At 43.9% G+C, this 27384-nt stretch overlaps 3 protein-coding genes across 22 annotated transcripts in view; 2 read left to right on the forward strand and 1 right to left on the reverse strand.

The window, feature by feature from the left end:
- The first annotated feature begins 5757 nt into the window (after positions 1 to 5757).
- On the forward strand, positions 5758 to 9275 carry slc10a4 (solute carrier family 10 member 4). Its single transcript, XM_024421870.2, has 3 exons — positions 5758 to 6560; positions 7082 to 7292; positions 8072 to 9275. Exons 1-3 carry the CDS (start codon positions 6013 to 6015, stop codon positions 8597 to 8599), a joined length of 1287 nt encoding a protein of 428 aa, XP_024277638.1. The 5' UTR covers positions 5758 to 6012; the 3' UTR covers positions 8600 to 9275.
- A 154-nt stretch (positions 9276 to 9429) lies between these two features.
- On the forward strand, positions 9430 to 11606 carry zar1 (zygote arrest 1). The gene is made up of 4 exons (XM_024421866.2): positions 9430 to 10114; positions 10899 to 10991; positions 11072 to 11146; positions 11249 to 11606. The coding sequence occupies exons 1-4, from the start codon at positions 9458 to 9460 to the stop codon at positions 11390 to 11392; spliced, it is 969 nt and encodes a 322-aa protein (XP_024277634.2). The 5' UTR covers positions 9430 to 9457; the 3' UTR covers positions 11393 to 11606.
- A 638-nt stretch (positions 11607 to 12244) lies between these two features.
- fryl (furry homolog, like) overlaps positions 12245 to 27384 on the reverse strand; it is a 108696-nt gene continuing 93556 nt past the window's right edge. For 18 of the 20 annotated variants that reach the window (XM_024421859.2, XM_024421857.2, XM_024421858.2 and 15 more), the window contains 8 exons: positions 26231 to 26438; positions 25565 to 25714; positions 19475 to 19573; positions 18651 to 18719; positions 16234 to 16251; positions 15269 to 15379; positions 14262 to 14455; positions 12245 to 14139 (listed from right to left, as the gene is read on the reverse strand). In XM_024421859.2, coding sequence (XP_024277627.1) covers positions 13905 to 14139; positions 14262 to 14455; positions 15269 to 15379; positions 16234 to 16251; positions 18651 to 18719; positions 19475 to 19573; positions 25565 to 25714; positions 26231 to 26438 — 1084 coding nt within the window. In that variant the 3' untranslated portion in view covers positions 12245 to 13904. The remainder of the gene's footprint in view (positions 14140 to 14261; positions 14456 to 15268; positions 15380 to 16233; positions 16252 to 18650; positions 18720 to 19474; positions 19574 to 25564; positions 25715 to 26230; positions 26439 to 27384) is intronic. The other 2 variants (XM_024421849.2, XM_024421856.2) reach the window with 1 other exon arrangement.

Here is a 27384-nt window from a genome sequence, read left to right on the forward strand (position 1 = left end):
CCTGAAACTAGCCAGAAGCTAGCCAGGAGCTAGCCAGAAGCTAGCCCAGAAGCTAATCAGAAGCTAGTTCAGAAGCTAGTTAGCTTCTTTACTGGCAAATCGTTAGTATTCAGCTAACCACGGTTTGTGGTCATCAGCTATCCTTTAGCTCGAAAATCTATCGCCAGTTTTGTACGGCGCAGCGCGGCTCGGAACGGAACATACCGGACCAATTTTTCTCTCCATGTCCCTGGATTTCGACTGCTCTCTGGACATTCATACCCGGATCTCACAGCTAGCTAGCTGCTATCCGTGTGACTATCGGCTTTCGCCGATTCCGGAGCAAACATCAATTATTCCGGAGCTAGTGTTAGTGTTCAAATACTGGAGAGTGGAGACCAAATCACGGATGCTGGACAGAGTGGATTTCAGTTGTAACAAAAGGCAGTTTATTAAGGTCAAAGATATCTTGTCCTGCCGTTTTACCGTGCACGGACCTATTCGCATAACTCAGTAGGGAGTTAGGTGAAAAAGGGACCTAGACATTGGTTACAGCAGATTTTATACATGGAATATGTAGGTGGAGTCTTGTCGTGTTGGTCTTCTGAATGGTCCCGAAGGGTTGGAGGCGGACCTGCTCTAGCCAGAGCAGGAGCCCCATTGGTGCGCAGCAGAGTCTTCTGCTCTGGGCACCCGACCAGTAGAGGGGGGGTGAGGTGTGTGTGTTTATGCAAGAAGGTAGAGGCAGGGCAACAGAGAGGGGGCAGTTTTATGGCTGGGTGTATTTGTTCGTGCGATGGAATGTCTGTGTTTCCTGGGGTCGTGAGACAAAAGAGCTGAGGGGGGGCTGGGTGTGTGAGCTGGTTCCTGTTTTAGCAGGGGTATGTAAAATGACTTGAGTCAGGCGGTTTAGTTTGGCGCTGTATAATATATGAGCTATTTGTATGAATACATATATATATATATATGACACTAGCCAGCTCCGTCAATCACTCCTGAGTTCCATCAATCACTCCTGGGCTGCAGTCACCTATCCGGACCCGTTTTACTACCTACGCGGAGCCCCACCGGGCCTTCACAACTGGACTGCCGACGTTATCTACCCGAAGGAGATCCGGCTGGCTCCTCCGTCGCGATGTTACCTGAACGCCCATCTGCGGCCTGCTAACCGTTAGCTGTCTTACCGGCTGCTATCTGAATAGACAATTTATTTATTTTTATTATTATTATGTTTTCTTCTTGGGCCTCTATAACTATATCTATTGTTTTTATTTTTGTTGTTGTTGTGCGATTTGGATTAATCCCCTCTACCACACGGAACCCCACTAATCTACTGACGGAACGCAAGAGGTGGCTAACAACAGACCTCCATCCTATGCTAGCTTGCTACCGATGGCCTGGCTAGCTGTCTAAATCGCCGTGACCCCCAACCAACCTCTCCACTCACTGGACCCTTTTGATCACTCGACTAAGCATGCCTCTCCTGTCAATATGTCTTGTCCATTGCTGTTCTGGTTAGTGTTTATTGGCTTATTTCACTGTAGAGCCTCTAGTCCTGCTCACTATACCTTATCCAACCTATTAGTTCCACCACCCACACATGCAATGACATCTCCTGGTTTCAATTATGTTTCTAGAGACAATATCTCTCTCTTCATCACTCAATACCTAGGTTTACCTCCACTGTATTCACATCCTACTATACCTTTGTCTGTACATTATACCTTGATGCTATTTTATCGCCCCCAGAAACCTCCTTTTACTCTCTGTTCCAGACGTTCTAGACGACCAATTCTCATAGCTTTTAGCCGTACCCTTATTCTACTCCTCCTATGTTCCTCTGGCGATGTAGAGGTGAATCCAGGCCCTGCAGTGCCTAGCTCCACTCCTATTCCCCAGGCGCTCTCTTTTGACAACTTCTGTAACCGTAATAGCCTTGGTTTCATGCATGTTAACATTAGAAGCCTCCTCCCTAAGTTTGTTCTATTCACTGCTTTAGCACACTCTGCCAACCCGGATGTTCTAGCTGTGTCTGAATCCTGGCTTAGGAAGACCACCAAAAATTCAGAAATTTTAATTCCAAACTACAACATTTTCAGACAAGATAGAACTGCCAAAGGGGGCGGTGTTGCAATCTACTGCAAAGATAGCCTGCAGAGTTCTGTCCTACTATCCAGGTCTGTACCCAAACAATTTGAACTTCAACTTTTAAAAATCCACCTCTCTAAAAACAAGTCTCTCACCGTTGCCGCCTGCTATAGACCACCCTCTGCCCCCAGCTGTGCTCTGGACACCATATGTGAACTGATTGCCCCCCATCTATCTTCAGAGCTCGTGCTGCTAGGCGACCTAAACTGGAACATGCTTAACACCCCAGCCATCCTACAATCTAAACTTGATGCCCTCAATCTCACACAAATTATCAATGAACCTACCAGGTACCTCCCCAAAGCCTTAAACACGGGCACCCTCATAGATATCATCCTAACCAACTTCCCCTCTAAATACACCTCTGCTGTCTTCAACCAAGATCTCAGCGATCACTGCCTCATTGCCTGCATCCGTAATGGGTCAGCAGTCAAACGACCTCCACTCATCACTGTAAAACGCTCCCTGAAACACTTCTGCGAGCAGGCCTTTCTAATCGACCTGGCCGGGGTATCCTGGAAGGATATTGATCTCATCCCGTCAGTAGAGGATGCCTGGATATTTTATAAAAATGCCTTCCTAACCATCTTAAATAAACATGCCCCATTCAAGAAATTTAGAACCAGGAACAGATATAGCCCTTGGTTCTCCCCAGACCTGACTGCCCTTAACCAACACAAAAACATCCTATGGCGTTCTGCATTAGCATCGAACAGCCCCCGTGATATGCAGCTGTTCAGGGAAGCTAGAAACCATTATACACAGGCAGTTAGAAAAGCAAAGGCTAGCTTTTTCAAGCAGAAATTTGCTTTCTGCAACACTAACTCAAAAAAGTTCTGGGACACTGTAAAGGTCATGGAGAATAAGAACACCTCCTCCCAGCTGCCCACTGCACTGAAGATAGGAAACACTGTCACCACTGATAAATCCACCATAATTGAGAATTTCAATAAGCATTTTTCTACGGCTGGCCATGCTTTCCACCTGGCTACTCCTACCCCGGTCAACAGCACTGCACCCCCAACAGCAACTCGCCCAAGCCTTCCCCATTTCTCCTTCTCCCAAATCCATTCAGCTGATGTTCTGAAAGAGCTGCAAAATCTGGACCCCTACAAATCAGCCGGGCTAGACAATCTGGACCCTTTCTTTCTAAAATTATCTGCCGAAATTGTTGCCACCCCTATTACTAGCCTGTTCAACCTCTCTTTCGTGTCATCTGAGATTGCCAAAGATTGGAAAGCAGCTGCGGGTCATCCCCCTCTTCAAAGGGGGGGGACACTCTTGACCCAAACTGCTACAGACCTATATCTATCCTACCATGCCTTTTTAAGGTCTTCGAAAGCCAAGTCAACAAACAGATTACCGACCATTTCGAATCTCACCATACCTTCTCTGCTATGCAATCTGGTTTCAGAGCTGGTCATGGGTGCACCTCAGCCACGCTCAAGGTCCTAAACGATATCTTAACCGCCATCGATAAGAAACATTACTGTGCAGCCTTATTCATTGATCTGGCCAAGGCTTTCGACTCTGTCAATCACCACATCCTCATCTGCAGACTCGACAGCCTTGGTTTCTCAAATGATTGCCTCGCCTGGTTCACCAACTACTTCTCTGATAGATTTCAGTGTGTCAAATCGGAGGGTCTGCTGTCCGGACCTCTGGCAGTCTTCATGGGGGTGCCACAGGGTTCAATTCTTGGACCGACTCTCTTCTCTGTATACATCAATGAGGTCGCTCTTGCTGCTGGTGAGTCTCTGATCCACCTCTACGCAGACGACACCATTCTGTATACTTCCGGCCCATCTTTGGACACTGTGTTAACAACCCTCCAGGCAAGCTTCAATGACATACAACTCTCCTTCCGTGGCCTCCAATTGCTCTTAAATACAAGTAAAACTAAATGCATGCTCTTCAACCGATCGCTACCTGCACCTACCCGCCTGTCCAACATCACTACTCTGGACGGCTCTGACTTAGAATACGTGGACAACTACAAATACTTAGGTGTCTGGTTAGACTGTAAACTCTCCTTCCAGACCCATATCAAACATCTCCAATCCAAAGTTAAATCTAGAATTGGCTTCCTATTTCGCAACAAAGCATCCTTCACTCATGCTGCCAAACATACCCTTGTAAAACTGACCATCCTACCAATTCTCGACTTTGGCGATGTCATTTACAAAATAGCCTCCAATACCCTACTCAACAAATTGGATGCAGTCTATCACAGTGCAATCCGTTTTGTCACCAAAGCCCCATATACTACCCACCATTGCGACCTGTACGCTCTCGTTGGCTGGCCCTCGCTTCATACTCGTTGCCAAACCCACTGGCTCCATGTCATCTACAAGACCCTGCTAGGTAAAGTCCCCCTTATCTCAGCTCGCTGGTCAGCATAGCATCTCCCACCTGTAGCACATGCTCCAGCAGGTATATCTCTCTAGTCACCCCCAAAACCAATTCTTTCTTTGGCCGCCTCTCCTTCCAGTTCTCTGCTGCCAATGACTGGAACGAACTACAAAAATCTCTGAAACTGGAAACACTTATCTCCCTCACTAGCTTTAAGCACCAACTGTCAGAGCAGCTCACAGATTACTGCACCTGTACATAGCCCACCTATAATTTAGCCCAAACAACTATCTCTTTCCCATCTGTATTTAATTTTAATTAATTAATTTATTTAGCTCCTTTGCACCCCATTATTTTTATTTCTACTTTGCACATTCTTCCATTGCAAAACTACCATTCCAGTGTTTTACTTGCTATATTGTATTTACTTTGCCACCATGGCCTTTTTTGCCTTTACCTCCCTTCTCACCTCATTTGCTCACATTGTATATAGACTTGTTTATACTGTATTATTGACTGTATGTTTGTTTTACTCCATGTGTAACCCTGTGTCGTTGTATCTGTCGAACTGCTTTGCTTTATCTTGGCCAGGTCGCAATTGTAAATGAGAACTTGTTCTCAACTTGCCTACCTGGTTAAATAAAGGTAAAATAAAATAAAATGAATAAAATTTGATGTCATTCTATCTGTGGCCAATGACCTTGAGCCTTCTTGGATGGGCACTTCTAATATAACTCTATGTTGTTTGCACATTGATATGTGACACGTATTAATGCCAAAAAAATAACAAGAAAAACAGGCAAACCCCCCTCAAAAAAGAATATTATATTATTTTATTTTTTTCCTAAAATTAATGACAGGGTCGCCACTGGAAATAGCACACACAGGGAAGAACAGAAACGTGCCCGCGCATTCTTACAGTCAACAAACGAATATAAAGAGCGTCACAGTTTCCCTTTATGTTGTCCTACTCAACCTCAACGTTTGAACAGTTACTCTGCTATGCGCTTGTCACAGCAAACTACAAGTCTCACTTATTCAAATTCTGAATTTATTATTGAAAGTAAAATTATGAGGACTTTCAACCCGATAAATGAGGACTTTCAACCAGATAAAATAAATGTTAATTAAAATATATTAAAGAAAATATTTTGTAATATGATTAGCATGTGCAGGCTACAGTTACCTATAATATAAATAGATGTGGTTTCTCCGTTGCACGAGCTCATGATAAAAGCCTGCACGAGTCCATCAACCCTGATATCAATTCCCCACAGACGATGAGCAGACTCCCATCTGTCAGCTGATGGGAGCCAATCCGTGGCCCCTGACCGTCACTAGGTGGGTCTGTGTTTAAAACACAACGCAATGCCCTGATGCCAACGCATTCTCTAACCACTTGAGCCTCGAGATCAATTCTCTGTCATTGGTGACAGTGCGCGATGACAATGCACCGCTAGGGGACCACAGTTTACGCACTGGCACCTTCAGTGGGACACCGACTGTGAAGAGCTTCTGTCCACTGGTAACGCGATGGAGAACTCAAGCGTGGTGGTCACGGTTGTTCCAACTGCTGGCCAAACAGAATTCCTCAACTTCACCATAAATGACACCCTCTCCCGACTCTCAGAAAGCTTCTCGGAGGAACTCGCCATGGCAGGATTACGCGTAACGAACAACCCGGTATCTCTGAAAGCCAGCACTCTCAGTACTGCCTTTTCTGCTGGGCTTCGGGCTAAGCTGCCGCCGACGGAACCCGCTCACCTGGTGGTTGCCTTTTGGGATTCCCCGCTAAGTCACGGAATCAATGTGTTTGTGGGGATTGTCCTGTGCTTCACCATGCTGGGGCTAGGGTGTACGGTAGACGTTAGCCAGCTTGGGGAGCATATCCGCAGACCCATCGGGGTGCTGCTGGCGCTGGTGTGTCAGTTCGTCATCATGCCCCTTGTCGCCTTCCTGCTAGCTTTGGCATTCTCGCTCGACGACGTGGCGGCTATGGCCGTGCTACTGTGTGGCTGCTGTCCAGGAGGAAACCTATCCAACATCATGTCCTTATTAGTGAACGGGGAGATGAATCTGAGGTTACTCAAGAAATCACAACCTAACAAAACGAATTTATCACACATTTGACGTGGACGATAAAATGCATTTCAACTAAAACGATCGCAATTTATAGCCTACTTTTAGATGAAAAACAATATCTATAATGATTTATTCAAGATACCTATAACTCGAAGTTTAGGCACAATAAGTACGCTATTACTTGGATCTTCTGCATAGGACTTTTGGTTGAATTTTACGCAAGAGAATTAGAAGGGAATTTTACGCACGGTCATATCTCCAGCATACTGTTGGGACTTATGGTCCAAATTGTTTTAGCAGCACATCTTGAATTGATTTAAACACATCGCTATTTATTATACAGAAAATGGTGCCATTGCTTGGGGAAATAAGGAGCCACCACTTATGCCTATACTAGCCTATTCGTTAAACGTCAACCATTCTAAAATACTATTCGTGTATGCTACTGGTTACTCTGCTTTTACGTTTGGGGACTCAAATGAAGTTAATGTGATGTTGTCTTTCACCTTCCTCTCTCCAGCATTATCATGACCATCTCCTCCACGGTCCTTGCACTGGTGCTGATGCCGCTGTGTCTGTGGATATACAGCCGCGCCTGGATCAACACCCCCGTGGTCAACCTGATGCCGTTCGGCGCGATCATCCTCACCCTCTGTAGCACCCTCATACCCATCGGCCTGGGGGTCGTGCTCCGATACCGCTACAACCGGGCGGCCGACATCGTTTTAAAGGTTACTATGGGGCCGTCTCAAATAACGGTGGGGTATAGAAGAAGGTTTGGATACAGGGTGACTGGGTCAAAGTGGTATTTAATTTTTTTTACATTCCTTTAGTACTTTTTATATAGCAGGGCCTGCCTAATATAAATGATTGATGAACTTAGTGTTACTTCATATTTCAATACTAAACTCTAAAAAGGGAAAGGGCCATTTAGAATTACATAACTGATTCTAATTCTCACCTTATTAAGAATTTAAGATAAAATACAAGATAAAAATAGTATATATATATTTTTTAATAAAACGGGGTAGTTTGGCTAGTAAAATAAATTACATTTTTTATAATAGTCAGTTGTGTACCTTTTGACTGAGTGTCATCATGAGTGTGACATTGTGCATATTGTGTATTTTTTTAATATTTCTAGCTTTCTGTTGAGACAAAGGTAACATCAGAGGCAGAGATGCACTGTACAGTCAGGGAGAGCCCTTCCACTTCAGATGAACTCATCTAAAGGCAGCTCAACCAGGAGAGGGAGAGGCATGAGATGTGTGACAGAATCATAGAACTGGATGAGAAATCCACAGAGGGGAAGGGATACATGAAATCAGATAGATTTAAGTAGACCATGCTTACTTGTGGCTTTCCCTTGGTCCTTTATAATATTGGTTCTGTTTGAATATCCTGAAAATTAGTCCATTGTTCCTTCCCTTTCCACCTTCCTAAAACAATCTGGATATAGAGAAGGCCTGTCATAAAACTTGTGTTGACCCCGTGGGGTATGTTTCCCCAGGTGTCACTGTGGTCTCTGCTGGTGACCCTGGTGATGCTGTTCATCATGACGGGGGTCATGTTGGGGCCAGAGCTGCTGGCTACCATTCCTCCATCTGTCTACGTGGTAGCTGTCCTGATGCCTGCCTGTGGCTATGCTGCAGGCTACGGCCTGGCCACCATCTTCGATCTCCCACCCAACATCCGCAGGACCGTGTCACTAGAGACCGGGTGCCAGAACGTGCAGCTCTGCACAGCCATCCTGAAGATGGCCTTCCCACCACAGCTGATGGGGGGCATGTATATGTTCCCTCTGCTCTACGCCCTCTTCCAGGCAGCCGAGGCTGGCATCTTCATCCTGGCCTACCGGATGTACAGGAAAGAGGTTTTACACAAACCAGACACAAACCCACTGGGGGACAATGGGGATATTGGATATAATAGGTTTGAAGATGAAGATATGGGCTTTGACACTTCTTACGGGGCGGTGACCACAAGTGACCCAAATCTCATCATGTTAGAGCCTTGTCCGGATGCTACTCCTGTTTAGTGTGCATGATACAATGATGGCCCACCGTAGGTGATGTCGTGCATACATAATGACATTCAGGTCTGCTTATGGCATCTCTACAAAAAAATCCTTGTCATGTCAGCAATCTTTGACTGCAGGGAAGCTACCCTGTGTGTGTACGTCTCAGAAAAGAACACTCAAGATTATGGAGGGAGTGAAAGTTACAAAATATAATTGAAGCAAGCATAAGCCATATGACCATGAAAAAATATGAAAAGGTTAATTGAAGTAAAAAATGCTAGTATATCTGAGCTTACTTCAACATATTGTTTATGAAAGAAAATGGCTGTGAAAATGGATATCATCAAAAATAATCTCTATATTCATCCCCTCTCACATCACAGATGCAGTACAACATTGTTTCACAAAGGTGTCATCATCTCACTTGATTGTAAAGTCTAACATGATCATCTGATCTACATGACCAAACATTGTCAATTATTATTTTGCATTCAAAGCAAGTGTTCAAATCCAATTGTTTTTGGTTATTTTGGTGCCTATGGTTTCAGTTCAAGAAGAGACAAATGCAGTACAATCCTTCAACAGAGCCTAATATAACTACTCCATATCACCATATGTACGATGACAAACTGTCTGTAAAATGTACCACTGTGTATATGTTTATCAATGTATATTAAAATAGATAGGAACAAAAAAAATCAACTGACACTTCTGCATTCTGTCATCTTGTGACGTTTCATGTTATTTGCGGCTTCAGAGTGATTGGTTTTTGAGGCCAATTAGGAGGACCGCCACACCTGATTACAATTAATGAAATCGTGTGTCGTCAATCTATTTAAATTTGTCAACCAAACAACCCGAGTTGGCTTAGCAAAAATGGCTACATATTTAGATGAGTCAATCGACAACTATTTATACTCTGGCAGGTATCAAAAACCAAAATGTGCGGGCTGGAGAAACAAAAATTATTTTGCCAACTATGCAGACACAGAGGCGTACATTGATAACCACCATCGCGCGCAATTTAAATTCCTTTTATCCCAAATAAACCCCAATCTTAATCCGAGGCTACGGAAAGCAAACACCAAAGACGTCGCGGTGCAGGTCAATCCGAAGAAGGATGTTTTTGTGCAGTGTTCCCTCGGCCCACGGACCCTGATAGCCAGAAAGCGAGACACTTTGCGCAAGAGAAGACAAGAGACCCAGACACCGGGTAGTCCAGGGAGTTCTGTTGGAGGGGTGCGTTACCCTCGCACTCTGGCAGTCTACTCCCCTATCGCGTCTAGGAGACTTGCATCCTTTCTAGAATATGCCAAAATTGAGTCGAGACCAGCACAGACCGGTGACCCACCTGAAACCGTTAAGATTAGGAAAAAGGATGAAGGTGAGAAGTTTGAGGACAAAACAGAAAAGGCAAAAGACGAAAATACTTGGCCACATACTAAAGCTAGTAATACTGACCAATCCGTTATGACCGAGGGCGTCAAAGCCAATCAGGATGGTTCGAAAGTCAAGGCCCGCGTGAGGTTTCAGGTTAGCTCCATACTCACTCATTTAGAATAGTCAACCTGGCTGTAACAGACCCACCCACTTTTTAGATTGACATGACTCATTTTAAAGGTGGAAGCTGTGTAGAACGTCGTTGTCAACGTTTAGATGGAACAATATGGAAACTGGACTTTTTCCACCATACATCTTTCCCATAGGTGATTTTAGATATATGCTGTTTCAAGTAAGCATACCGTGGCGTGACGTTTAGATAACCATGTAAATCTCTATTGGCAAGGTGATTTATCAATAGTCGCTCTTTTCTAATTCGAAAATGCTAATCACGTAAAAGTTGGCGTCATGCAAAACTACAAATCTCTGCAAGCTCCTGCATGTCATTTATAGTTGACACCTTTGCTAACAAGTATAGTCTCAATTTAAAACTTGCACAAGAAAGTTCAGAATTGTACATTTCTAAAGCAGTTTAGCCAATTTATTAATTACTACATTTGGCAACCATTAGATAGTTAAGCCAGAGAATCTTACCTTTCCCTCAATTCAGCGGTCTTGTCCAGATCATGGCATGTGTCATTCTTTGCTGGCCACATTAGCAGCTAACTAGCGTTTCATTTTGGGGGTGAATATATTAGTCACGTTGTCCTAGAGAGATTTACACCTATCAAAACGTCATGCCAGGATAAGTCTACACGGCCCTTTTAAGTGTTTCTAAAATCACCTATGGGAAAAACGATTGGAACCATTTCCCTGTTTGACCGCTAGGTTTCATGGGTATTATGACACCTACTGTGGTACTCTATGCCATTCCCAGTTTTTGGAGCAGAAGTATGGGTACTATCACTGCAGAGACTGTAACCTGCGTTGGGAGAGTGCATATGTTTGGTGCGTCCATGGAACGAGCAAGGTATACTACGCTGGTCTATTCACTCCCTGTACTATGTTATTAATCTGGTAGTGCCTCTAATCAAGTCTTGTCTTTTTCAGGTCTACTTCAAGCAGTTCTGTAGAACATGCCAGAAGTCCTTCAACCCCTACCGTGTTGAGGACATAACCTGTCAGGTAAGAATCTAGGCTTCTGTACGATACATTGTTAAACTGACATACAAACCATGACACTAAAGACTTGGGTCCTCCACTTATATGTCCACTCTGTGTCCACAGACTTGCAACAAGGCACGCTGCATGTGCCAAGTGACCCCGCGCCACGTTGACCCCAAACGCCCTCACAGACAGGATCTGTGTGGCAGGTGCAAGGGCAAGAGACTCTCCTGTGACTTCACCTTCAGTTTCAAATACATCATCTAGCAGGAACTTGCACATTAACCTTCACCCTCCCCCACCCACATCACAGGTCCTGCAGGAAGTCCTTTGGTGCAGAGAAGCTCTCATGCACATGTAATGAGGCTCTGGGATGTGGACTAATACTTTTCAGATTTGTATTTTGTTGCCTTTATTTGCGTTTTGAATGAGATTGCAGGAAAACACTACTTGATGTTAAATAAAATGGCAATACCCAGCAGTCTACTTTCTCTGGCCTTCTTCCTCAACCAGTGTCTAGGATAACTGATTTGAAATATTGACTACATACTCAGTGAAAGGCTTACAGGCCCTTCCCATCGATGTGCAAGTTAATTGAGTAAGAAGCACTACATGAATGTGGACACCTGCTCATTTTAAAATCATGGGTGGCGATGTACTGTGCACCGTGGTCAGTTGCCATACCAAGCGATTGGGCATAGCCAGTCAAGACGCTCAGCTCCTTTGATGTTGAGGGAGTTGGTCCTGGCACCATTGTGAGGGTCAGCATGGGTGTTCCTCTTGTCCAGGGTGTCTGTGTTGAGCCATGATCAGCCTTTAAGCATTTCATGGCTAATCACTATGTATGTGACTGTCAGTGGTGCACGCTTGTAGAACATCGGAGGTTGTAGAGAACTAACTAGACGTGACTAGTGACGTCAGAGGCGTATAGGCTCTTTTTGCCTGACTTACCAGCCATTATAAACCCATTGCTGAGGAGTGGGAGGTTACTGGAGCTCAGAAGCATGGTTCAATCTTAACTCTGCTGCCAATGTACTGAATGTAGCCTTTTACGGTACTACTCAGTGTGCTGGTGTGGATAGTGTAGCCCTCTTGTTTCCCTTAACAAGTCTGAAAACATTCATATGATCAGGTTTTTATTTATCCAGAGAGAAGGCTGGTATGTGAGATGAAAGGAAAAACTTATCCAGTAATGCACCTCCAACTATTTTCCAGGTAAATAATATCCATTCAAATGCAATAGACAAGTTCTCTGTGAGGAATGAGTACAGTGATCGTTTACAATGTGCCATGACAAGTTTCCTGCAACACTTACAGACATCTAGTTCATGTCCTGCAATTCGGCAGGCAGCAAGCAGTGCCTTTTCAGAAGCAAAAGCACGGCTTTAAATGGCAGCAGTTTCCCCTCAGAGCACAGGGCCATGGCACATCACCAGTGCACCGCTGGGATCTGCTAATATGGATGAACACGGGCCTCAATTTCCCCTCATAAGGCTTTTTAGCGTGACCTGTGCTGGTGTACAGGGCCAACATGGAGATCACAGTGGAGAGAAGGAATGCATATGGGCTGGGCTGGTCCAACAGGAAGCAGAATCTACACCAGCTCGTGCCTTCAACCAGTTCCTCTGACCCCTAAGCACATGAACAGTGACTCCCACCAGGCAGGCCAGTCTGGGAAATGTTTAAAGTTTGTGTGACAGGATTATAATAGCGGCACGGATCATTAGTTTCTCAATATCTGCTCTGGATTCTCTCTTCTCGCATTAGCTTCATACATCTAATTCAGATTAACAGTGCATTTCACAAAGGTACAAGAAAAAATAATAATACTGGTTTTACACTATACATTTTCTAAAATATATACAGAGTAAAATAAGTTAATGTTTCCATAATGAGTTGTAGCCAGTCTCCACTTCTGTGCAATTATATGCATGTGTGTGTGCAAGTGTATCCAATATATACACCACACAGCCTAAAGTCTCTACAGGCAGCTACTTATTTGGTTACAGAGTGAGTTTCATTAGAAGACCTGTTGAAGCTGATGCTCGTCTCCAATGCAAGTCAATAAAACAGATACATGTATCTTTTTACAGTCCCTGTGGGGAACAGCTCCCCTAGGGTTACAATTACATGTTAAATATCCTTACATTTACAACCTAGGATGTTAGCTCTAATAAAAAATAGTACATTTGTCAAAAAAATATTCTTGCAGTGCTTTTCTCTTTCAAGCATGCTTTTGAACACTTTTTGTGTGTCTGTTTCTGAATTCTGACAGGAACAGCCTGTCCACACACACATCCTTCCGGACTGACTTAGTCTCTCATGCTCCAACTCTACTGCTATGAGAACACACCACCACATCGTCTCCCCGACCGAACCCCAGGCCCCATCCAGTCTCCTGAAAGGGCCTGACGCAGCCACTGGCCAATATGGGAGGCCCATCAGGTAATTTCCGCCAAAACGCTTCCAGTTTAGCATCATCATGCCCCTTACCACCCCTCCTTCTCACTCCCGGGCCAGTCGTCACCAGTCACATCATACCACGACTTATTGCAGCTGAATTTTGCAAGTTGGCTTATTCTGGGAAAACAGATATTAGCTTTAAGTATTTGATATATGTAATATATATTAATATGAGTCAGTTATTCCCACACATCCTTTAGCCCTTATAGGTGGAGTCTGTTCTGTCCTCCCGACACACCTTCCCAGCCTCCAGAGCAGATGGGAACTGTGAGGGGGGGGGTTGCTCTAGTCGAGTCCAGGCTTTGTGCCTGAAGCCTTACAGTCCAGTGCTGACCACAGTGGTCTGGGAGGCCTGGGCCTGGCTCAGAGCCTCTCTGATCTGCAGGTTGAGCTCCATGAGGCGCCCATTGGCCTGGGACAGGTCCCTGCTGGGTCCCACCACGGCCAGGCAGCCAGTCTGGCCCAGCGTCTGCTGACGGAAGTAGATGTGCAGTAGAGTCTGGACTGCGTCGTCTGACTCGTTCCCAAAGATGTCGTTAGGCCACAGAGACCTAGTGGAGAGGGGCATCAGCACTGACGTTTAAGAGTAGATGCAGGACTGTGAACTAGACACATGACAAGCCTGTGTAGTCTATACATTGAGGAATAGCTGTGGGGTACGTTGTTTCTTTACCTGAAGGTTTTGACCTGTGTGAGGGCGGAGCCGAAGTCTCTGGCCCTCAGGGTCTCGATCAGTGATTGGATGGCTGTCTCAGTGCTGGTCTGGGAGGCATCAGACACACCCACATCCTCCTGTCCATCAACCCTAGACTCCGCCTGCTTCAAACAGCTCTCCAGGACGGCCAGCTCCTCTGACATGTTGGTCACCTTGGAGACACACACACACACCCAAAGTTCAGATAACCGCAGAGATAATCTCACGTGTGTTTGTGTACGTCAAAGTCTATGCAGCAATGCAGTTAGTATTGACGTGTGATTAACTGGAATAGCTGACCCTCTCTCTGCATGTGAGAAAAGAGTCAAATCTCATTCAGGGATTTAATGAGATTAAAGCCATAAGACAGCAGGGCTAGACAGCAAGGCTACCCCTCAGCAGAACATCCAGGCACTGTGTCAGTGCTTGTCTGTCTGGTCTGCAAAATTGTGTGTGAGAGAGATAGAAAAAGAGCATTTCCAGAGGCATCTTTAAGAATGTTAACATTCTATTTTAAGGGCACATTTGTAAGTAATCATTTACAATAACAGATCACGACTTTACAGAACAACTATTGCTGTTACAGTATCTTAAATTCCAAAACGCATGTGTGTGATATGTACAATAAATGTGTTTAATTTAGCGTGTGCATTGTCACTGCTGGTTTCCCTGTCAGGGAAGATGGGAGAAATGCAGGCGGCCTCCGTGTCTCTCAGGCTTTCCTGAACCAACCTGAAGCCCAATTAAAGAGCTCTTCGGGGAAGGGAAAGTAAAATAACAACCCACCATCTCCATCCCTGTGTTGACCTCGCACACACGGCATGATGGGTATGACCTGAAAGGCTCCAAGCATGCTTGAGTGGGTGACTTAACAATGTTTCTTTTAGGCTTGTCATCTAAATAAATGACCTAAACTGATTCCTATTACCAGAGCTGCTTCTAAAACCAACCACCTTTAATGTTCCACTACCCATACCCAGCCTCACCTCTGCTTCTCTCTTAATGGTGTCCACACGACTGATGAGCTTACAGTAAGCCTGGAAGAGCAGCAGCAGCTGGAAGTGCAGCTTATAGAGCCTGCGACACAGCTCCAGCTCCTACAGAGAGACCAGAGACGGTCAACACACCTCACACACCCACACAGGCATAATGATCAGACGGATGGATATCCTGGGTTATCAAGAGTGGGAGGAGATGAAAGGGTTAAAGAGGCCCAGTGTGAAGTGGAGCGATGGTCCCTACAGAGACCGGACGACCTGACGAGGCCCGGAGCCATAGGTGAGGGTCTAGCTAGCACTATTAACCAGCTATTAACCAACCACAGGCTGTCATCATTAGCCATGGAGGACTGGGTTATATACCGACCATCACCACCTGTCTGTCTGGCCCCCTATGGTTAAGGTATAGTATGTCCAAGCACAGAGATATACTGACCAAATATGTGGAATTATCAAATATTGTTCTTAATCCAGGAAAATATGATGGAAAAATGGGAATTTGAACAGATATGGGAATGGAGCAATAAGCATGCAAAATGAAGGTAGACTAAACATGGCTTCACAGCTCTCTCTCTCTCTCCGTCCTCTCCTCCTCATAATCCAGGGCAACATCCCCCTCTCAAATCAGGTACACAACTACTACAATGATTGAGAGATTTTACATCTGCTGTCAAATCAGAAGTGAAGAGGGAGTGGTTAAGAAGTTGATAAGATGATTCAGTCAAAGGCGAAGCCAAAAGTAATGCATAAATAACGATGATAAACAGTATGATTTGGGTAGATGGGGACTGTAGCAGAGTTATATGAGAGAGGGGTGGAGTCAGAGTGGGAGGGCCCAGGCCGTTGTTGGTTGACGACGGCAGCAGGTACATATGGAGAGGGATGAGATGATAAGCGTGTTGTCCGGACATCATGATTATATTAGAGTCTAGAATACTTAGAGAACCACTTACTGCTAGTTTTTCCATTTGCTAAGCAAGAGGGTGAGCAGGTCACAAAAAAAACAAAAAACAGGAAGAGAGAAAGACCAAGAATTAGTGAGCTTTCACATCACAACTCTAACAACCACTCCATCCTAACACCTGTTCTCAGGGCAGGGGGGCTCAGTCCCAACAATGGTTCTTAGAGAACACAGCTCACATCAGCTGGTCAGTGTTTTCAAAGCAGTGTAGAAATACAGAGACAGAAAACAAAGGATGTAGAAAGAGCGAGATAAGGGGGACAGAATCTGAAGAGAAGAGAATGGGAAGAAGTGGGAGGGGGTGATGTAGAAGAGAACGGTGAATGAGTATGTGCTCCTCTGCTTGTCACAGTACAACAGAGCTTTAGTCTGGAATAGCTCCTCTTTCACAGCCAAGTATGTCCTCTGACCTGAAAGAAAGGGGGAGAGGGAGGGGAGCAAGCAGAAATCTATAACCTCCAGCAGTGTGGTCAGAATACTAAACAATATCAGGGGACAGGGGGAGACCACGCAGTTGAGGCACCCGGCTGACCTCAGATCAGCTACAGTGCATTCGGAAAGTATTCAGACCGCTTGACATTTTCAAAATTTGTTACGTTACAGCCTTATTCTAAAATTGATTAAATTGTTTTACCCCCCCCCCCTCAATCTACAAACAATAACCCATAACGACAAAGCAAAAACTAAGACAAAATATTTTAGCAAATAAATATTTCATTTCCATAAGTATTCAGACCCTTTACGCAGTACTTTGTTGCAGCAATTATAGCCTAGAGTCTTCTTGGGTATGACGCTACAAGCTTGGCACACCTGTATTTGGGGATTTTCTCCCATTCTTCTCTGCAGATCCTCTCAAGCTCTGTCAGGTTGCATGGGGAGCGTTGCTGCACAGCTATTTTCAGGTCTCTTCAGAGATGTTTGAACGGGTTCAAGTCCGGGCTCTGGCTGGGCCACTCAAGGACATTCAAAGACTTGTCCTGAAGCCACTCCTCTGTCATCTTCGCTGTGTGATTCAGGTCGTTGTCCTGTTCGAAGGTGAACCTTTGCCCCAGTCTGAGGTCCTGAGTGCTCTGGAGCAGGTTTTCTTCAAGGATCTCTGTACTTTGCTCCATTCATCTTTCCCTCAATCCTGACTAGTCTCCCAGTCCCTGAAAAACATCCCCACAGCATGATGCTGCCACCACCATGCTTCACCATAGGTATGGTGCCAGGTTTCCTCCAGACGTGACGCTTGGCATTCAGGCCAAAGATTTCAATCTTGGTTTAATCAGGCCAGAGAATCTTGTTTCTCATGGTCTGAGAGTCCTTTAGGTGCCTTTTGGCAAACTCCAAGCGAGCTGTCATGTGCCTTTTACTGAGGAGTGGCTTCTGTCTGGCCACTCTACCATAAAGGCCTGATTGGTGGAGTGCTGCAGAGATGGTTATCCTTCTGAAAGGTTCTCCCATCTCCACAGAGGAACTCTGGAGCTCTGTCAGAGTGACCATCACGTTCTTGGTCACCTCCCTGACCAAGGCCCTTCTCCCCCGATCGCTCAGTTTGGCCGGGTGGCCAGCTCTAGGAAGAGACTTGGTGGTTCTAATCTACTTCCATTTAAGAATGATGGAGGCCACTGTGTTCTTGGGGACCTTCAATGCTGCAGAAATGTTTTGGTACCCTTCCCCAGATCTGTACCTCGACAAAATCCTGTCTCGGAGCTCTATGGACAATTCCTTCAACCTCCTGACTTGGTTTTTGCTCTGACATGCACTGTCAACTGTGGGACCTTATATTGACAAGTGTGTGCCTTTCCAAATCATGTCTAATCAATTGAATTTAACACAGGTGGACTCCCATCAAGTTGTAGAAACATCTCAAGGATGATCAATGGATGCACCGGAGCTAAATTTCATGTCTCATAGCAAAGAGTCTGAATTACTTATGTAAATAATGTATTTATGTTTGATAAAAAAAAAAAAGTACAAACATTTCTAAAAACCTGTTTTAGCTTCATCACTTAGGGGTATTGTGTGTAGATTGATGAGGGAACATTTTTTAAATAGATTTTAGAATAAGGCTGTAACGTAACAAAATGTACATCTACTATGATGAGCTGAAGTAATATTGGCTTTAGGACAAGTGGACAGACCAGGGTTCAGTCGCCAAAGGATGTGTAAGAGACTGTCTCCTTTGAGGCTCTAATTATGTCAATGAGCTTGTAGAAAATTAAAACATTTTGTTGAGGATGAGGGGATATAAATCTATTTTCTCAAATAAAATGTTTCAATAGGCACATTCCCATGCTTATCAAGTGTTTGATTGCATTAGAAAAGGCACACATGAAAAAAAAAAAAAAAAAAAAAAGACTTTGTAGTCACATTTTTCTACGCATGTAGCAATGCTGTGTTCAGATGTGTGTGGGTTAGTCATACCTGTGCCTGAGTGTTGGGTCGTTGGTTGCCATCTTTGTCACCAAACGTCTTCCTGCAGTTTTCCAGCCACTGTGGGCATCGGATAAGGGAGGAAGGGAGTGTGTGAATACGTCATGAGATTGATGCCAGTCTACTTTTCTTTTAACTGTGTGTGTGTGTGTGTGTGTAGGGGTTGGGGGGGTAGATTTAATAAGAGCGCTGTACTTGGCGAATTAAAGAGGGTCTGTTCTAGTGCAGTGGGGCGGCGATCAATCCTCAAGGGACCGCACCAGTCTCATTCAATTAGCACCCCAGCATCCCCAAGCCCTCTCTGCATCCCTCTCTCTCTCGCAATCACATCTGTCCTCTTTACACCCCCCCCCCATCTAACTGATTTAGGAGCGCCAGGGAACATTTTTAGCCCGTCAGCAGGGGATGTCGCTAGCAATGTGGACGCTAAATCCACTCCTCCCTGTGATACAATGGCTGACCCAACGATGAGACACACACACAACCCATTTACCTCCTTATGACTCAGTTCATTGTCACTGTTGTGTTCTCTCAGCCTCTTCCTCCCTGATCTGGAGGGGAAATGATGTGTAATCTAGAGCCTCATTGAGCCTTCCTCGCTAGGAATGAGAGGCTATTGAAGTACAACCAGTGGTCTGGTGCAGGGATGGTCTGAGTACAGATATGTGGTATGATCATTAGCCATAATTGGATGGAATAAGGATGTGGGATTGTGTGATCTAGGGATTCAGGAAACAGTTGGTAAGAGTGTACTGTAGCTAGGGATGAGAGTATGTACTGTGTAGCTGTAAATGAGGATGAGATGGAGAGCTCACCTCCTCGGCCGCCTCCCTCTTGCCGTTGTAGGTGTCCAGGTGTTCCTGCAACTCCAGCACACTAAACTTCAGAGTCTCCAGCAGTCCACATGAGACCAACTATGACAAACAGACCCGACAACACACATCCAATAAATACAGTACCTAACTTCCAAGTTGGACCAAACTTTTTTTTAACATTAGCTAGGTTTCTATCCAATTGGTGTCAGATTTTCATGCGAATATTCTAAATTCTACATAAAGAAAATGTGCATTTTCACTCCAGTGGTGCTTCCACCAAACTGATCTGTTGCGTAGCACACACACAATGTCATTTTTCACAAGTGTATTGTATACAATTGAAAGTTCAATGTGTTTCCATCCATTTTAAACTTCACATAGAATTGTGAGATAAAGATCTGTCATTCTCATTAAAAGCAAGTGTAAGAAGAAGCGGTAGATCTGTTCTGTGTGTGTTAATTCTATGCGTTTGTCTTTTATTTTCTTTTTTTTTTATATTTTTGGTTATTGAAAATATATTTCACAGTAGTACAATGATTCTCTACACTATACTTGCTTGTTTTGTCACAAACTGAAATTAGGCTAACTATTACAATTTTAGTAACCAGGAAATGGAGCGATTTCTGCATTTGCACCTTTAATTGACCACAAAACCAACTTTTAGCAATGGTCTTCTCAATCTCTGGTTAAATGGAAAAACACAGTCCATAAGCACAGAAGGATCTGGAAAGATTCTACATGAAAGAATGGTCCAAGATCCCTTCCAATGTGTTCTCAAATATTTTAAAGCATTTAAGAAAAAGGTTCAATAGCTAGGTTTCCATCCAATTGCAGACTGATTTTCATGCCAATATTAAAAATTGTGCTTAAAGAAAATATGCACATTTACCCACCAGTGTTGTTTCCACCAAACTCGCTTAAGTTTTGATGTACCGAATAAAAGTTCAATGAGTTTCCATCCATTTTCAACTCTACCGACATTTGTCACAATTCTTTTTGTCAAACAGCAGTCAAGCATTGATCAAGTCATCAGAATAAGACCCTTAATATTTATTTGAATGGAGCATCAAGCTCATCACTGTGCACTTTCACCACCCTGTGAAGTTCATTATAACTTATTTCAACTATAGCCTGATAAACTACATGGTTTCCGGAGTCACAGTGGGAGGACCGCACAGCATATCATCACGTAATAAATTTACTTTGATATGATGGTTATTATATCAATATTTGCGCATAATGGCGTTCCATCAACATTTCTCATATAATGCATTTGACCCCAAAAAATATCACAATGTCGAAAGAACAAATTCTGTCAGCATATATAAAATGTTACAGAAACTTAATGTTTCAATCTTGTTGTGATTATGGTTGCAAAGGATCGGAAACTTTCAGGTAAATTTCCAGAATTTTCCCAGAACTTTTCCATGGGAAGTTGAGCCTTGGAATTTGGGGAATTTTGCTTAAATTTATTACAAAAAGTTTGCTTGAATCTTTTTTGTGGGATACGCAATTCTAGGTCTTGTGGCATATTTTGGTTAAACTATCCCCAATTCAATGGAATTGTAACCCTCTGCATGCACAGTGCATTCTTCCATCACATGTACAGCTGATTCTCAAGATCTTGCACACTAATGAGATGTTATTGAGCTCACACTACTACACTGTCTGAGCCAAGGACTACATGCTTTCTGGTAAGTTTTGATTACAATACTGGGTGGGGTGAATATATTTTATACGATATACATGATTTTTTGTTAACTAGTGAATGAATAGTGAACAGATTTGTACCTTGTCAGCTCGGGGATTTGACTTAGGTTGGAGTCATTAAAGATGGTTTTTTAACCACTCCACAAATTTCTTGTTAACAAACTGTAGTTTTGGCAAGTTGGTTAGGACATCTACTTTATGCATGACACAAGTAATTTTTCCAACAATTGTTTAGACAGATTATTTCACTTATAACTCACTGTATTACAATTCCACTGGGTCAGAAGTTTACATACACTAAGTTGACTGTCTTTAAACAGCTTGGAAAATTCCAGAAAATTATGTCATGGCTTTAGAAGCTCTGATAGGCTAATTGACATCATTTGAGTCAATTGGAGGTGTACCTGTTGATGTATTTCAAGGCCTACCTTCAAACTCAGTGCCTCTTTGCTTGACATCATGGGAAAATCAAAAGAAATCAGCCAAGACCTCAGAAAAATAATTGTAGACCTCCACAAGTCTGGTTCATCCTTGGCAGCAATTTCTGAAATGCCTGAAGGTACCACGTTCATCTGTACAAACTACAGTTCGCAAGCATAAACACCATGAGACCACGCAGCTGTCATACCGCTCAGGAAGGAGACGAGATCCGTCTCCGAGAGATGAATGTAGTTGGGTGCGAAAAGTGCAAATCAATCCCAGAACAGCAGCAAAGAACCTTGTGAATATGCTGGAGGAAACAGGTACAAAAGTATCTATATCCACAGTAAAATGAGTCCTATATCAACATGACCTGAAAGGCAGCTCAGCAAGGAAGAAGCCACTGCTCCAAAACCGCCATAAAAAAGCCAGACTACGGTTTGCAACTGCAAACGGGGACAAAGATTGTACTTTTTGGAGAAATGTCCTCTGGTCTGATGAAACAAAAATATAACAACTGCTTGGCCATAATGACCATCGTTATGTTTGGAGGAAAAAGGGTGATGCTTGCAAGCCGAAGAACACCATCCTAACCGTGAAGCACAGGGGTGGCAGCATCATGTTGTGGGGGTGCTTTGCTGCAGGAGGGACTTGTGCACTTCACAAAGTAGATGGCATTATGAGGTAGGAAAATTATGTGGATATATTGAAGCAACATCTCAAGACATCAGTCAGGAAGTTAAAGCTTGGTCACAAATGGGTCTTCCAAATGGACAATAACCCCAAGCATACTTCCAAAGTTGTGTCAAAATGGCTTAAGGACAACAAAGTCAAGGTATTGGAGTGGCCATCACAAAGCCCTGACCTCAATCCTATAGAAAACTTGTGGGCAGAACTGAAAAAGCATGTGAGAGCAAGGAGGCCTACAAACCTGACTCAGTTACATCAGCTCTGTCAGGAGGAATGGGCCAAAATTCACCCAACGTATTGTGGGAAGCATGTGGAAGGCTACCCGAAATGTTTGACCCAAGTTAAACAATGTAATTGAGTATGTAAACTTCTGAACCACTGGGAATGTGACGAAATAAAAGCTGAAATAAATCACGCTATTATTCTGACATCTCACATTCTTAAAATAAAGTGGTGATCCTAACTGACCTAAGACAGGGAATTTTTACTAGGATTAAATGTCAGGAACTTCCAACTTCAACTGTACATGTTTCATTTTCAAACATTTATCTTGCAAAGGAGCTGTTTAATCTAACTGATTAACTATTTATTTGTACATTCAATTTAATATATATATTCTTTACACATTTATTTCCTAACCTTTACAGTAAAATGCCACGGGCACTATTTGATGTGTGGAGACATTTCACTGTAGCGAATGTAGAAGGAAAAGCTGTGTACATTTGCAAATACTGTGTCAAATCATGTGAAGAATGCAACAAAGACGCAGAATCATCTGGCCAAGTGCAAAAAGTTCCCTCAGCTCTCACAACAAGCAGCCTCTGGCAAAAGTCCCTCTACTTCTTGTTGAGGTGAAAATGATGAATCAGACACCTTATCGATGGCAACAGCTCATGGTCCTGGAATCAGAAATGTTTTGACTCAAGAGGAATGTAGTCAGAGAAATGCTGATAAATGTCTAGCTCAAGCTGTGTATGCAACTGGTTCACCTCTGATGCTCACAGGCAATGTGTATTGGAAGAGATTTCAGAATGTTCTTCACCCAGCATACACCCCTCCAACCAGACTTGATCAACTAATTTGCTGGATGCAGAGTTCAAGTGAAGGTCAAGCAAATCATAGAAAAGCCAGACTGTATTGCAATCAACTCTGATGGGTGGTCGAATGCTCGTAGGCAAGGAATAATTAACTACATCTCCACAACAGACACACCGGTCTCCACATTGCAGATGAGCTGAACAACAGAAGGTATTTGCACTGGTGACAGACAATGCTGTGAACATGAAGGCTGCTTGGCCTAAAGTGGAGGAGTCCTACCCTCACATCACACCCATTGGCTGTGCTGCTCATGCATTGAATCTGCTCCTCAAGGACATTGTGGCACTGAAAACAATGGATATACGCTACAAGAGAGCCAAGGAAATGGTTAGATATGTGAAGGGTCATGAAGTTATAGTAGCAATCTACCTCACCAAGCAAAGTGAGAAGAATAAGAGCACCACATTGAAGCTGCCCAGCAACACCTGTTGGGGCAATGTTGCCATCATGTTTGACTTTCTCCTGGAGGGGAAGGAGTCTCACCAAGAAATGGCCATATCACAGTCTGCCGATATAGACAGCCCCATCAAGAGGATCTTCCTAGATTATGTATTTTGGGAGAGAGTGGTAAGCAGTCTGAAACCTTTAACATTAGCCATTGCACAGATTGAGGGAGACAATGCCATCCTGTCTGATGTTCAGAATCTGCTTGCAGATGTAAGAGAAGAAATCCGTACTGCCCTGCCCACAGAGATCAACAAGGCCTATGGTGTCATCACCACTGTGTCTCGCCACCTTGGCCTGGATGAGGGCAAGGTTCTTGGCAGTTTGGCGAAGTACACTTCCATGCAAGGGCTTTGGGATGGAATATGGCAGTCGTGCCAACATATCTCATCAGCCACCTGGTGGAAGGGACTTTGTGGATCTGAGGCTCTTTCCCCCGTTGCCTCCCTCATCCTCCAAATCACACCAACATCAGCCGCCTCAGAGCGTAACTAGTCCTTGTTTTTGAACACACACACCAAAGCATGCAACAGGCTGATCAATACAAGGGTAGAAAAATTGGTGTCCATCCAGGCAAATTTTGAGGCTTTTTGAGCCTGACAATGAGCCATCCTCAACAAGGTTGGAAAGTGACAGTGAAGATAAGGCCTCAGAGTCTGATGTTCAAGAGGGGGACATTGAGAAGGTCCAGGGAGAAGACATGGAAGCCTGAGAGGAAGACAACCAAAGCTTTAGTTTCTAGACTATCATTTTACAGATGTATGTTGAAAATGGTTTTGGGAGATGCGATGGATCATTGGGGATCATCCAATATTCATTTTCTTTTGTTGTCCAGTGAAATCATCCCAAGTGAAGAGTCAACTCATTTAATTAAAGTTCAATTCATAACTAAATAGTTTTTTAAACATTTCTATTGGAAGGATTTAATCATTTGTAATTATGTCTACTTATGATAAGCTAAAAGGTTTATTCTTCTGTCTCCATATGATATGGCAAATATATTCAATGCATAAAACATCTACATTTAAATGGTATTAATTTATTTAGCATATATTTCCGTTAATTCCCACAAAATGTTTCCACCTATGAATATTCCCCAAAATGTGCAACCCTAGTTGTGATTATAATTTGTTTTTAACGGTACTACTTAACTGTGGATGGAAACATGGTTAGTGCCGTTCTCCTCGCAAGGGGAAGGTGCTGAAAACAGGGGATCCAATAATATTTACTGCCAACTTTGAGATGTTTTTATTTATTACTTGTTAAACAAAATTTTTTGCTAAGAAATTGTATAAGTATAAATAATATTTAAAAAAAATGTTGAGCATACAATATAACTCAGTAGTCAAATGATTTATTTTACACAGTAGTCAAGACACGAACCACGAGAAGGGGTTAAACATTTAACATATACTGTACACATAGATAAACGGCAGAAAAACTGGCAGATTATTATCAATGCCATTTCAACAGCTGTTATTAATAGGTTGTCCACCGTAGGAAATCCTCACTACTACCCTAGTTTATAGAAAGACCCTTATACTGTCCATCATGCAATATGCAACGCATGCATAACTTGCACGACTAACTATATAACTACTGCTATCGCTAAAAAGCATGCTACAATTAGCTTTGTCATCCTTCCCTTTTGAAACCAGAGAGATGATGCAATATAATCTTTAGATTATTAAGGAAGTTGTAATCTTTGGGTTGGCAGGGAAGACTCACCGTCTCAGCGTCCAGCAGCACCGTGGGGCACTGGGAGCGTGAGGTCATGACCTCTAGGGAGCTGAGGAACTGGTTCCCCATTCGCTGCAGCCTCTCTCCCAGAAAACGCACTGACGAGTGGGTGATGGCGCCAAACTTCCTCTGCATGCTCTATAGACAATAACACAATCAACAGAGCAAACACATACATGGCAAATACACTGAGTGTACAAAACATTAAGAACATTTTTCTAATATTGACTTGCACCCCATTTGCCCTCAATTTGTCGGGGCATGGACTCTAAAAGGTGTTCCACGGGGATGCAGGCCCATGTTGCTCCAATGCATTGGGTGGACCATTGTTGATACACACAGGAAACTGTTGAGCCTGAAACCCTGTTCAAAGGCACTTCAATCTTTTGTCTTGCCCATTCACCTTCTGAATGGCACACATACACAATCCATGTCGACAATTGTCTCAAGGCTTAAAAATCTTTAACATTTCTCCTCCCCTTCATATACACTGATTGAAGTGGATTTAACAAGTGAAATCAATAAATGATCATAGCTTTCACCTGGTAAGACCGTCATAGAAAGATGTTCTTCACGTTTTGTACACTCAGTGTATATACAGTACAAAACATAAACACAAAACAAACTAAATATATCCCACTCCTCCTCTCTCACCTTAAATAGTCGGGAGAACACATGGAAGGTGTACACAGCAGAGGACCCATCCGTGTCCGACAACATCTGGTTGACATGGACACGCCAGGCATCCTCCTCGTCGTCATAGGCAACAGGCTGGAAAGCTGCCAGGATGGCAGAGAGGAAGGGCGAGGGGGGAGGAGAGGCCTGGACCTCTGGGAAACCATCCTGATCACCCTCATCTTGACTGAAAACAAACACAAACAGGATTCACCTCATTCTGAATGCACAAGCGCGCACACACACACCCTAGCTCTGACTACAACCAAAACAACATCACTCTCTCTATACATCGCTCTCATCCGCTCACTGCAGATGTTTTTGCTGCAGCGTTGTTTCAGCAGAGATCTACTGCAGAGCCAGATCACAGACACATGGCACTTTACCATCTTAACACACACACACACACACACTGATACTCACAGGCCTGTGGGACCAAACAGCCTGATGAAGCAGACAGAGTAGAAGTATCTGATACCTGCGCTGCCGAGCGCTGTGGAGGATACAGTCTTCGTCCTCATCCTCACCTTAACTAGCGCTTCGCTCTCCCTCCCTCTCTCTGCAGCACGGTAACACTGCATCTCACTGCCAGCCTGCCTAGAACACTGCACTACCTACCGTACCATCCCAAACATGACTACAGAGCAGAGCTCTGAGCCCAGAATCTGACACACACATACGCAGCAACACAGAGCAAGGCCCCAACCTCACCGAAAGAAGCTCTAAGTACAGCCTTCTACTGATTTAAGCTTTCTGCCAAGCACGCAAATCATGCACGCGCAAAGCCGTTTTGTTTTCCGGGGGAGGATCATTTGGAGCACTGCCATTCCCTCTAGCGCTCTATCATACTGCCTGGGTTTTGGAGAGAGGGAACATTCACTTAAGCACATGTGTGTACTGAATGAACAAGCAAGAAGTGTGTGCATGGTTTCTAAATCTCTCGTTGAATAGAGTTGATTTGTAGCTGTACTGTGACCAGTGTCCTCTAACCAGTTTGTCCTCCTTGATGAGTGTGTATATAAAAAGGCAAAGAGAAGCCTGAGCTGGCCCACCTTCAGAGAGATGCCCTCAGCTCCCACCCAGCCCAAATGGGAGTCGAGCCAGTGATGAGGTCACCCATTACAGCAGCTCCA

Source organism: Oncorhynchus tshawytscha, linkage group LG05 (assembly GCF_018296145.1).
Source record: "Oncorhynchus tshawytscha isolate Ot180627B linkage group LG05, Otsh_v2.0, whole genome shotgun sequence".
In the NCBI taxonomy this organism is placed as follows: Eukaryota; Metazoa; Chordata; class Actinopteri; order Salmoniformes; family Salmonidae; genus Oncorhynchus; species Oncorhynchus tshawytscha.